At 52.4% G+C, this 12,851-nt stretch overlaps 1 protein-coding gene across 4 annotated transcripts in view; it reads left to right on the plus strand.

Annotated features, from left to right (window-relative positions):
• Nucleotides 1-757: 757 nt before the first annotated feature.
• Nucleotides 758-12,851, plus strand: part of osbp2 (oxysterol binding protein 2) — a 28,105-nt gene continuing 16,011 nt past the window's right edge. Inside the window, exons 1-2 of one of the 4 annotated variants that reach the window (XM_008119793.2) lie at nucleotides 758-1,097; nucleotides 5,397-5,605. In XM_008119793.2, coding sequence (XP_008118000.1) covers nucleotides 802-1,097; nucleotides 5,397-5,605 — 505 coding nt within the window. In that variant the 5' untranslated portion in view covers nucleotides 758-801. Of the gene's footprint in view, nucleotides 1,098-5,396; nucleotides 5,606-8,681; nucleotides 8,830-11,351; nucleotides 11,501-11,526; nucleotides 11,725-12,851 lie in introns of those variants that run through there. The other 3 variants (XM_008119796.3, XM_008119795.3, XM_008119794.3) reach the window with 3 other exon arrangements.

Raw genomic sequence — 12,851 nt, forward strand, 5'->3', positions numbered from 1 at the left:
GACAAAGGCCAATGCGATTCGATAGGAGTCGAGTGAGGGAAGTCATAACGCCACCACGCCACGCTGGTCAGGCCCTGCTTGGAATCGAGATTCAGCTCCACGGTGCCCGCAGAAGGTCTGGGCACGGCGGGTGCCGGCAGCGAGGAGGCCTGAGAGCCCTGTTCAGATCCTGGAAGGATGTGGCCCTGAGGGAGGAGCCATCTTCAGAGGCTTGAGTTGGAAGCAAGACCATGACAAAGAGCCCCAAGAGGGCCGCTGAGGGGAGCTCTCCAGGGCAAGGAAGGCTGGAAATCCCTCTGAGGGAATTCTCCCCACACAGCAGGCCATCCAAAAATACCCACATGAAGCAGGCAGCTCCCAGCTAGCAGAAGGTGAAGTGTCCACACCTCGATGTTGTGCTCAGGCGGAGGAGGGGCGTGTCTTGAGGGAGGCTCCTCCCCTTGATCTGTCTCTTGCTTTGGCTCAGGCTGAGAAGGGGCGTGTCTTTACAGAGGCCCTCCCCTTGATAGACCTCTTGCTTTGGCTCAGGCTGAGGAGGGGCGTGTTTGTGCAGAGGCCCCGCCCCTTTAATAGACCTCTATGCTGGACTCAGGCTGAGGAGAGGAATGTCTTAGCGGAAGCCCCTCCCCTTCATAGGTCTCTTGCTTTGGCTCAGACTGAGGAGGGGCGTGTCTTGGCGGAGGCCCCTCCCCTTCATAGATCTCTTGCTTTGGTTCAGGCTCGGCGGTGGCCCCGCCCCCCGTGCCTGTCCCCGCCCCCGCGGCCGCTCTGAGGCGCCAGAGGCGGGAGGGAAGGAGCCTTATGGGGAAGGCGGCGGCGGCGTCGTTGTGTGGCGCCGTCCCCCGCGGGCTGCTCTCGCTGCTGGGCGCCGCGGCTTGCCTGTCGCGCAAGGCCAAGCCCCGGCTGGGCCCGCTGCCTTCGGCCGGCTCGTCGTCGTCCGCCATGAGCCTGGGGCCTCCCCCTCCGCCGCCGCCCTGCGAGGGCCCGGCCTCCGCCGCCGACACCTACAAGGGCTGGCTCTTCAAGTGGACCAACTACCTGAAGGGCTACCAGCGCCGCTGGTTCGTCCTCAGCAACGGGCTGCTCAGCTACTACAGGTACCGCAGGGCCCAGCCGCAGAGCACCATGGGAGTTGTAGTCCGCCCATTGGACAGAGGGACCCTTGCCGCCCTCAGCCACTGCCCTCCTTGGCCTCACCTTCATCTCACTCATCATAATAACAATACATCATAATTAATATTATTGTTCTCGCTAATCATCATATATTGCAGATCATCGTTACTGATCTGTTATTCTTCATATTCATGATCATGAAAATAATAACAATATATCACCCTTATTAATACAGTAGAGTCTCGCTTATCCAACGTAAACGGGCCGGCAGAACGTTGGATAAGCGAATATGTTGGATAATAAGGAGAGATTAAGGAAAACCCTATTAAACATTAAATGAGGTTATGATTTTACAAATTAAGCATCAAAACATCATGTTATACAACCGATTTGACAGACAAAGTAATTCAATACACAGTAATGCTATGTAGTAATTACTGTATTTACGAATTTAGCACCAAAATATCATGATTTATTGAAAACGTTGGCTACAAAAATGTGTTGGATAATCCAGAACGTTGGATAAGCGAGGTTATGAATAATATTTATGATAATGAGAATTATATCATTATGTTATTAATAACGTATCATAATATTCCTGATAAGGATAGTAATATATTAATATGGTATTACTAACACATCATCTTTATTAATATGTTGTTATGAATAATATTCATGATCATGAGAATTATATTATTATGTTATTAATAACGTATCATAATATTCCTGATAAGGATAGTAATATGATATGTAATCACCCTTATTTATATGTTATTTATAATATTCATGGTGAGAATAATATATTCATTATATTAATACTATATCATGATATACCTGATAATGATACTAACCTATTAATATGTTGTTGAGGATAATATAATAATATGTTATTAATTAGAAGAAATATGGGCCTTGGCCCTCTCCAAAGGCTGGCAGGGGGCATCCAGTGGGACAAGGGGTCCAAATGTTGGCTTATCAATATTGGCTTCCGTCCCCAAGCCAGGCCTGGAGACTAGACAAGGCTCCTGAGGGGCTTGGGATGGGAAGGGACGCCATGTGGATGATGGGAACTGCATGAGGAGGGCGGCAGGGGTCTATTTATTTCTTGGGTCTTCGATCAGCACTCTGCGTCATGACATGGGCCTTTGCTTTGCCCCCCATTGAGTCCGGATTTGGACTTTTGGTGCCCTCTCAGCTGGGCCCCAGTGCCACAAAGGAGCTTTGTTGGCGCCACAAAGGGGCATTGGAGGCGGAGGACAGATACAACCCTTCAGCGTCTTGTCTCCGCCGATGCATCTTCCCCTTGAAATCCCAAGTCTTTGCCTTATTATTATTATTGTTGTTGTTATTATTTGTACCAGGCTTAAGACCCCAAAAGCTGTCAAAGCTGTGCCAATCGCTTTGCTCCCATTTCCCGAGGACTCTTAATGCAAGGGCTTTTGGTGCCGTGCGATCGTGGCGTCTCGTCCGGAGCCTTCTTTTCCCTTAGCCGAAAGGAGCGACACTTCGGTTTGGAGTCCAAAGCTGTGGCGTAGACTCTCATCGAAACCCGTGTCGCATTGCCATCGAGTGCCGGTGGGAAGTGGGACTTTTGCGACAAAGGCCGTGTCAAGGTTGGAGGGGCACGGGCGGGATCTTAGTCTAACCTTTGGGTCTGGATTTGGAGATCTGCATCCCAAATATGCCTTGGCGTGGACTGCGAGAATGGGACTCTCCTCTTGGCTGCCTTGCTCACAAACTTTCACGCTAAACCTGGACTTGACTTTATGCGTTTCAGGAAAGGCAAACATGGCTTCCAAAGGTGGTCCTCCCTCCCTGAGAGCATCCATTGAGAAGAAACGCCCGGTTCCGCAGCCAGTCTTTTCCCCACTGGACTCTTTCATTGGCAGGTCGTAACCTTTCTCAGATGCCGCCCGGTGCCTTTGACTCTAATGGTGGCCTCTAGCTCGAGAGCAAGGCGGGCGCTTCCTCGGAAGACAGGCACGCTGCCATGGCGACAGGGATGGGGATGGTACGCCCGGGATCCTCCTTCCCAGACGACGCTGGCTTATGTAAGCAAGCCTCCAGTCAGCCAGACGTAACATGGCAAACAAACTTAGCCCACTTGGGTGCCAGGCTGGCCCGGTTCCCTTGCAGGCGTCGGCAGTTCTCGTCGTGTGAATCCATCCATCCATCCAGGAATTCTTTCCCATCCTCTTTGCTGGCGGGTGACATGACTGCAGGAAATGCTGCGCCTTGAACCCGGGACCTTTGGCAAGCAAGGGTGCTCTCTCCCCCCAAAAATGCCTTCAGTGTTTTGCAGAAATATGGGAATGAATGAGGCACAGATTGGGGCAATTTGGCTACGCTTTGCAAGATGTGTCAGCCTCTTGCTTGTTCGCTTTGTGCAAAGGTCAGGCAGGATTGGAATTCGTGTTGGCGGGCGGTTGCCAGCGATGGAAATAGGTCCTGCTTGAGGAGTTGGCTTGCTGTTGCCTTTCCAAACAGACTTTCAAATGCACTTCTTGTAGCCAGACCAAGAAGGGCTCCGTAACCTTTCAGGATCTTTCTGCTGGTAATTGGAATCCATCGCTCTGCGTCTAAGGTTGTACCCACCCCAGTGATGCCCAGACTTTCATCTTTTGGGACTCCCAGAAGCCTCCTCTGTTTGGACCAGGGATGAGGAATTATGGGAGATGAAGTCCAAAAACCCCCTGGAAGAAGATCAGAGTTTGGGAAACACCCATCTACACTACCCAACAAATGCTAATTGACACCACTTGAATCCCCATAACTCAGGGCTACGGACTCAAAGGAGAGAAGGCTTGGGACCTTGTCAAACTACATCTCTCTGATACATCTGCTTTGTCCCCTAGTCCATTTGTCTCTGGATCTTGTATCCCTTGCGGAACTGGGAAGGGTGACAGTGTCCTCAATTGACCAGCAATAATCTTTTGCACCCTGGGGTCGACACTGTAAGGATCCTTGTTGATGGTGAGGCGGATGCGGACAGGAATGCCGCCTTTCCCCCCGAAAAGAAAGCCCCGTTGTTGGACGGCCTGGCAGACAAGACCCGCTTGGACTTCCTTGCAAACAGCTGGCGTTTTCCAACCTCATCCCCCTTTGTGTTGGGCTTCAGGGGTTACGTAAACACTTGCCTTTTGCAAACAAATACATCCCGATGACAGTTGCTTCCTAATTTCATCTCTCGCTGTCCTCTTTCGCCTCTTAATCCCAGCAAAGAGGGGGGCTGGGCTTTCTCCCACGCACCACTCCCCCTTGGGATGCCTCTTTCTTCCGCAGAACTGGGCCCCTTTTCCCCTTCCTCGGCGGCTCCTATTCACTTGCCCTACTTGCAGCTTTGGAAACTGGGGCATCCTTCCCATGATAAACAGAACTGCCTTGGGGCGTTCTTCTCCAGGAGTGTTCAGTGCCTGAGTCTGTTCTGGCTGCCACGAGAGGAAGTTTAAAGCAGCCTTAGCAAAGAGCCTGACCAAACCAGGCCTAGATGCCGGATGCTTGGCAGGCCGTTGGAGAGGACGCCAGAGTCTTTATCTCTCTCCAACAGCTGGGTTTGAAACCCCAAAGCAGCCCCAGGAGCCTTGGTTGAAAACGGCAAGCAGTGCTCTAACCCCTTTGCTCCTGCTAAGCTGCTTCCCAGTTGGCGGGTTGTGAGAAGAGATGGCTGCTTCTCCCTTTGCAAAGAGCAGGATCTTTCAGAAGGATCTGGAGTGGGCAAGCAGGGCTTCGCGACACAAATCTTGGGTCCAGGCTGAGGGTTTGGTGCTCTCCTTCAGGTTACGGCTGATTTGGGGCTCTCCTGAGAGAGAAAAGGCAGAATATAAAGGAAATAATAACAACAATAATAGTTGCTGTTGTTGTTGTTGTTATTGTTATTATTATTATTATTATTATTATTATTATTATTATTATTATTATTATTGGACAAAGCTAGGTACATGCAAAATAATAATAATAATAATAATAATAATAATAATAATAATAATAATAATAATAGAAGGTGCTTTTCTCCTGTAAGGTGACCAATTTCCATTTTCAGGGCAGATTGGCTCTCATCACAAAAGAGCTTTGATTACGTGTTGGAGATGCAAATCCTGCCCGTTCTTCCCCTCGGTCCAGTTGTGCCTGGTTTGAACATACCCCTCCCCCCAAAATCCACAAAGCAGACCTTGGTTTTATGCCATGTTATTGCACCATGAGTGTTGTATGGATACGGATCGGGGAGGGGTTCTTGGGCCCGTTTCCCCGAAGGCGCTGACGCCCTTTTCGCCTTGCTTTGGCAGGACTCAGGCAGAGATGGCACACACCTGCCGGGGCACCATCAACCTCTCCACAGCCCACATCGACACGGAGGATGCCTGCAACATCGTGCTGTCGAACGGGGGCCGCACCTACCACCTGAAGGCCGCCTCGGAGGTGGAGCGCCAGCGCTGGGTGACCGCCCTGGAACTGGCCAAGGCCAAGGCCATCCGCATGCGCCACGACCAGTCAGGTAGAGTCTGGAGGGGGTTCAAGGCCAGAGCGCCGAGCAGGACCACCTTGGGGATCCGCCACACGGAAGACCCTTCTCAAATAGGCCGCTTCCTTGGCATGGGGTGGTTACCGGAGGTCTGCAAGGTCTCCCGTAGGAGGGCTGGCACTAAGCACTTGGGGAGGTTTGCATGACACCCGTGTAGAATGGCTTCCCTTCTCACCTGGAAGCCCCCAAGGAAGCCTTTTTCAGAATGCTCATTGCCTGGCAGACACTGTGCCACCCTTGAGTGGCATAAAGGTCTCGCTGGATGATGATGATAATAATAGTAATAATAATAATAATAATAATAATAATAATAATAATAATAATAATTGTAATAATAATAACAACAACAACAATAATAATACACTATTTATATCCCGCCACCATCTCCCCAAAGGGACTCAGAGCGGTTTCCAAAGCACTCCAGGGTGCAGCATAACATAAAAATGGTCCTAAGGTTACATTTGACCCAAGTGGAATGAAGCCTTGGTCCCGCTTTGCAAGACTTGGGGTATTAAGTTCTCCTTGGTGCCCAAGTTGGCAGACCTTTGCAGCCTTTGCCGTCGATCCCTGGATCCTTGTCCTCTGAAGGGGATCCTTTTCCAACTCAACTTCTCCCAGTTGGCCCTTCCCTTTCCAGATTCCCTTTGAGTGGAGCAGTCTGTGCCTTTTTTTGCATCCCCTTTGGTGGAGCCTTTCCCTCCATTGGTCAGCGCAACGGCTTCCTTTGCCAAGGCGTTTGTGGGCATTCACGTTCCTCCTGTTTCCACCCGCACGCAATGTCATAACACGGATTAAGGGGGTGGATAATCCTCCAGGCCATGTTTTGCCCACATCTGGCACTCCAAATGGGTCGCTTTGATGCGTTCCTGCTGATTTCAGAGGGATACGATGTGGATTAATCAACCGTCAGAGCGGGCACAGCGTCCAAATGCCAGGGAAGGGGCCCAGGGAGGCAGAGGGGTGGGTCATGCCTTACAAATCCCCCCTTCCAGGCATTAGACAGCAAATGCCACTCATTTGGGGCCAGGGTCACATCAGGTTGCCACTTCCCTACTTTGCCAGCCAGGTTGCGGACGATGGGAGTTGTAGTGCCAAGCTGGATCCGATGCCCCCTCACTCTCTGCAGGCTCCAGAAGTCCATCTCTGGGCTCGTTTCACAGCCTTTGTCTAATATTGGATATATTTCCTCCTAATGTTGTATCTATTTTGGCCTGTTTGGGAGTGTCCTCACTTTTGTATCCTGCCTCGGTCTCTCGCTGATGCTGTCCTTGCCTTCCAGTGTCCGGATTCATCCATTGCACTCTCTTTTTCTAATGCCATTAACCGCGTTCGCCTTCACCTTCAGCCTTGCCTTCCTTCATAATAAATGTTGCATGCTGCCATCTTGGGTCGTTTCTTTGCTTTCCTTTTCCTTCAAGTCATCTGCCGCCTAAGGATTGGGCGTCCCATCCTCCACAGAGCTGGCAGTCCTCAACTCTTCACATTGGGTTCTTCTGGGACCTCATTTGTCCTCCGTTTCCTCCATTAAGACCATATCTACACTGTTGAAATAACCTCGCTTGAGCCACAGCTTGGGGACCATTCTTTCCGACTAACAAAAGTTCTTATGGCATGCCATCGTACACACCATCCATCATCCTCATTATCCGTACCAAGTCCACTGCATGATGCCATTGGGGAGCTGTGACTTTTAGAAAGATCCTTTGCCAGGAGCTGGTGCTGTTAAATTATATATGTTCTATAGACAGAATGGTGTTGCATCAAGGCTTGGGTTGTGTTTTGCAGGGTCAAGCTAAGCAGGGTCAGCTCTGGTTCACCTTTGGATGGGAGACCCACAAGGAATCCCAGGCTCGATTTCAGAGGAAGGTGCCCACAACACCCGCCTCTTGACTATTCCTTGCCTGAGAAAACTCTAGGAAATGAATTACAGTAGAGTCTCGCTTATCCAAGCCTTGCTTATCCAAGTTTCTGGATTATCCAAGCCATTTTTGTACTCAATGTTTTCAATATATCGTGATATTTTGGTGCTAAATTCGTAAATACAGTAATTACAACATAACATTACTGCGTATTGAACTGCTTTTTCTGTCAAATTTGTTGTATAACATGATGTTTTGGTGCTTAATTGTTAAAATCATAACCTAATTTGATGTTTAATAGGCTTTTCCTTCATCCCTCCTTATTATCCAAGATATTTGCTTATCCAAGCTTCTGCCGGCCTGTTTAGCTTGGATAAGTGAGACTCTACTGTAGTTCCCCGTAAACTTGAAAGCATGTGTGCACGCACAGGGGTTGTTTTGAGAGGACCGCGTCCTCCTAAGCTGCCCAAGTGACCTGGCCGAGCGATGGGTGAAATTCTGGGGGCATGAAGGTCCATTGACCCTCGGCCGCTGGCTTAAACCTTTCAGCATAGGATTACGAGCGGAGCCTGGGAGGCGAGGTGGCTCAGGCGCACCATTGCTGGCTCCGGGACACTCTTGCCGGAGGGCTTGGGGGGATTCCTGAGCACATCTCCCGAGCCTGGCAGGTGGGCCAAGGGGGCATCCAGAGCGCTTGACCCTGCTTCCATGAAGCAGGTAAAAACCATTTGGCGGCACCAAGAGAATATGAGGCACCAATTGATGAATGGGAAATATCCTTGGCAGCATTCGAACCTGTGTCCACTTGGGGATTTGAACCAATAATAATCATAATATCTTTGGCTTGAACTATGGTGATGTAGTGCCATCTTCTGGAGTTGAGAACAAATGGCTCCCATTTCTAAAATGATATTGTTATTATTATTATCAGCAGTAGCAGCTTTGGCTGGAACAATGGTGACATGGTGTCAACTTCTGGAATCGGGAACAAATGGCTCACATTTGGAAAATAATAATAATAATAATAATAATAACAACAACAACAACAATAATGAATTAATGGTACATGAATGAAGGATGGCTAATGAAGCCTCCTGGTGTGTGTGGAGCTCCTTCTGGTGGCTCTCGGTGGTACTGAAGGGAGCATCTCCCTGCCTGCCTGCCTGCCTGCCTGCCTGCCTCCCTCTCTGCCAGGTTTGCTCTGCCAGCCAGGCGTGGCAGCGGCAGTGGAGGGGTGGCGGAAGGCTGGCGAGAGAGGAAGCCAGGCCGAAGGATGAGCAGAGCGGCTGAGAGGCAGAGGAGGGAGGCCCAGCAGCCTCTGGAGGCAGCCCTGGCCCGGTGAGTGGGTCCCCTGCCAAGGGGAGGCGGGTGGGAGAGGCTCTACTGCCCCTTTGCTCCCTTGCCACCCAAAGATTGGCCCGATCTGGTGCCAGGGAAGCCTCGGAGTTGCGCTCTCTCTCTCTCTTTCTCTCAAAGTAATTCCTTGCCATCAAAACTGACCCAGCAGTGACTCAGGAGAGGGAGCCCAGCCAACTCTTTTTGGAGGCTCAAGAGAAGCTCCAGTGGCCGGGCAGCTCACTCCGATGCCAGGGAGCCGGCGGGTGGGCGAAGGACCTGCGTGGGCTCCGGAGACTGTTCTTAGCCAGGAGCCGCCTTCTCTCCGAGGTCCCTTTTGGAAGTGGGACCCTGCAGCACGCCTCGCTGCCCCTGCCCCCCCCCCCCACAGGCCTGCCCTCGCCCGCCGGCTCTCCTCTCCATGGGGGAGATGTGCCTGAACCTCATGGGCCACCTCTGCCTGCGGCCCCATCAGAGCGACATCTCTGTCACCTGGCAAGGTCAGGGGGGCCTCCGGGGGAAGGCTTGGGGGGGGCGGCGGCGGGGGAGGGGCAGAAAGGAAATTGCTCCTTGCTGCTCCTGGCTCAGGCTGCTTTTCCATCTCCCTGTAGAACCAGGTTCCGGATAGGTGTGGGCATTGCCCCAGGTTGGCACGGCTCCCTGAAACCCACCCTTGCTTCTTGGGCCAAACTGAAAGAAGAAACCGCCATAAGGAGTCCCTTTGGTTGGCCAGAATGAGTGTGCTGAGCCCTTCCAGAGGTCTAGGGACTGGATTTTATCACCCAGGCCTGCCCTTTTGTTTGGCACCATGTATGGCATTGGCACAGTTTGAATGCCAGGTTGAACTGTCTTCAACGGTGGGCACTCTGCTCGGGTGCCAAAGGCCCTCTTGGGTTTTTGGGGTGTCTTTGAGTGTTGAGAAGGGGAAATACCAATTGGACGGGAAATGTCTAGGCCTTCCTCTCCTAAGTGGTCCCTGTTGTTGGCACAGGAAGTGCCGTTTGCAAAAGGTATAATGAAGTTCCTAAATGGGAGGCTGGTACTGGGTGTTGCTCTTGGGAAGGCATTGCAAAGGCGAGCCTGGCTTGCAATTTTGCCCCTTTCTCCTCCTCGCCGGGATCAATATTGATTTGCTGGAAGCCTCCCTTCCGAAGCCAAGTGGCGCAGCAGGACGGCTGAGCTCAGGGAATTACGTATATCAATATAGAGAGCTCTGCGATTGATTTCTTTTAAGCCCAGCCGTGGTGATGATGGGAGCGGTAATCCAAGGCCCTGGAAGATGTAGGGAAGGAGGCCCATGATGGCAAAGCATCTCGGGTTACAGGGAGAGCCCTCGCAGCCGCAGGAAAGGAGGAGAAATGGCTCAGAGGAGGTGGATGGAAGAATAGGCTGTGAAGCTGGCCCTGTGTTTGGACACATTGGGCACTGCCAGGGACAGCAACAGGTCGCTCCCAGTTTGTGCGTCACCCGTTCTTTGCCAGGGCATTGAAGTGGTTGCATTCTTTGGAAAGCGCTATCCCCAAAGAACGCTATTTTGGGCCGGGTGGCATTTTGTGGAATGGGGTGGCACTCGGGAACGCCCGCCATGAATCATATTTGCCAAGGCTCCATCTGGCTTGTCTGGCGTTGGCTTGCATGAATATCCCATGGGTGTATCCATGGCTTGCTTGCTTGCTTGCTTGCTTGCTTGCTTGCTTGCTTTCTTTCTTTCTTTCTTTCTTTCTTTCTTTCTTTCTTTCTTTCTTTCTTTCTTTCTTTCTTTCTTTCTTTCTTTCCTTGGTTGTTGGTCTTGTTTGGCTTTCTCCCATTCAAGGACCAGCCAGAGTTGACCCTGCTTAGCATCCAAGATCAGAGAAGAGGTGGTGCCTTCAGGCTGCTGGTCACCTTACGGCACCCCCATGCATTCTGTAGGGTTTTCTTAGGGATTGTCAGAGGTGCTTTTGCCCCTCCCTTCCTCTGAAACACCGCCTTCATCACCGGGTCTTCCATGCTGGTCTCCCATCCAAGGGCTGACCACGGTAGGGCTTGCTTGGCCTTCCAAGATGGATGAGAGATCAATGCCAAGCACCTCCAGTTGTCACCATAACTGCATGAGCAGTGCTTACTTCCTTTGGACCAGCGGCTCATTTTAAGCAGAGGTGGGATGGCCACCTGTCAGGAGGGCTTGGATGGTGTCTTCCTTGATGGCAGAAGGGTCTGGTACTGGATGGCTTTGGAGTCCCCTTCAGACTCTAGGGGTGAGCGCTGGCCTTGTTGGGTGATGGATGCCCTTGGAGGGGACGGGATCTCTACCCGGAGCCTCCCTTCAGGACCAAACTCCAGGGGAAGCTTCCTCCTCCCTCCTCCTCCTCCTCCCCTTTCCAGCTCTGAGGCCCGTGTCCTCCAAAGAACCTCAGGGGGCTGGAGAGGGACAGGGCTCCTTCCGAGTCACCTTCCTGACTGGCTGGGCTCGTCTTTGGGGGGACGTTGCCTCGGCTGTCAGGGGTGCGACGTCAGCCGCTCACTGCAGCAGATGGCTCCGCCGGGCCCGCTGTGCATGGTCCTCCTTCCCTTCCCGGCGCCAGCAGCGACAGAGTTAAGCCTCTCTCCTTCAAGTTCAGGCGCTGGTGCATTGTGGTCTCTTTCCCATCACGCGGAGGAGGAGGGTCGCCGGGCGAACCCACGGGCAGAATCGGTAATGTGGGACGCGGCGACGCGCTGCCTTGGCTGCGGGGTGGAACGAGGCGCTCCCTCCCTCCCGTAGTAGTGCCTTTGCCCGCATCCTCCACCCGGCCGGCCGCCATGCCCAGCGCCTGTGCCAGGGCCAGCCGGTGGCGGGCATGAAGGGCCGGGGCTGCTGGGAGACGGGATCCGTGCGCTCCTTCTGCCACTCCGGCTGCCTCAATAAGCTCAAGAAGGGTTAGTTCGGCCTGCCCGGGATTCTCTTTTTTGTCTTTCCGCCAGAGGCCTTCCTGGCTTCACTCCCTTCAGCCGGCTTTCACTCCTTGCTCTTCCTTTTCACTGCATGATCCATTCAGTCCGGGGTCGGCAGAGGCGGGTGTGGGTCATGCTTGGGCAGGCGGGGGTCCTTTGTCTGCGGAATGCTGAACGACGCCTGCCTTGCCGCCTGGAAGGAAGCATGTGTCCAAGCCACGGCAATGGAGGCATCATCCCCGGCTGGGCGGAAAAGACAGGCGTCCTCTAGGCACCCCTTGGAGGTCTCGGTGTGGGGCTCCTGCCTCACTTGCATGCCATGGCCGTTTTGATAGTCAGGCTCTGAACTTGGATGTCGGAACGTGGAGAATCCACGGCATCACTTCATAGTCCCTTAATGTTAACCTCTGGGTGCCTAACTTTAGCCCAGTCCGTATTTAGGAAGGCAGAATGTTCCCCAGGTTGGACATCAGAAATGCGGCGGGGGCATTCCCTTCCCTTTAGGATTTTTTAAAAAATGGATGCAAGTGTGGCTGAGGCTCCTCAGTGGTTTCTCCCGTTGCCTTGCATGGATGAGCGCCTTCCGGCGGCCTATTAATATTTAGTTCTGATGCAGTGCTGGAAATGTGGGGCCACCTAGGCCTTTCTAGATGCCTTTGGCAGTCCCTTGTAGGGCATGATGGGAGCTGCAGTTGACAACAAGGTGACTGACTTAGCCATGGGGGAGTCACAGCAAAGGAGAGAGGCCGGTGGGAGCCCAAAGATCTGGCCGCCCTGGGCTCCTGAGGGAAGGAGAGGCACCCCATAGGAGAGGGCTCCTCCATGGTCAGAGGGGCCTTCTTCCTTCCCTCAGATGGCAAGAAGGGACCAAACTGGGTAGGCAGTTCCACATGCCAGAGACCTTGGTCTGTGCTTGGCACGCTTCTCGTGGTTGCCTCCTGGATAAGTCTCGGATTTTTAGTCCAAAAAGGGACCCAAAAACCCTGGCTTGACTCCTCCATGGGTCAGTGTCAGTTCTGTCCCTGAACTCTTCTCCAATAAGGAAACATTTCTGAGCCGAGTGGGACAAAACTCCAAGGACCACGGAGCCCTCGACTTTCTCCACTGTGGCA

The sequence above is a fragment of the Anolis carolinensis genome, chromosome X (genome assembly GCF_035594765.1).
Source record: "Anolis carolinensis isolate JA03-04 chromosome X, rAnoCar3.1.pri, whole genome shotgun sequence".
Taxonomy (NCBI): Eukaryota; Metazoa; Chordata; class Lepidosauria; order Squamata; family Dactyloidae; genus Anolis; species Anolis carolinensis.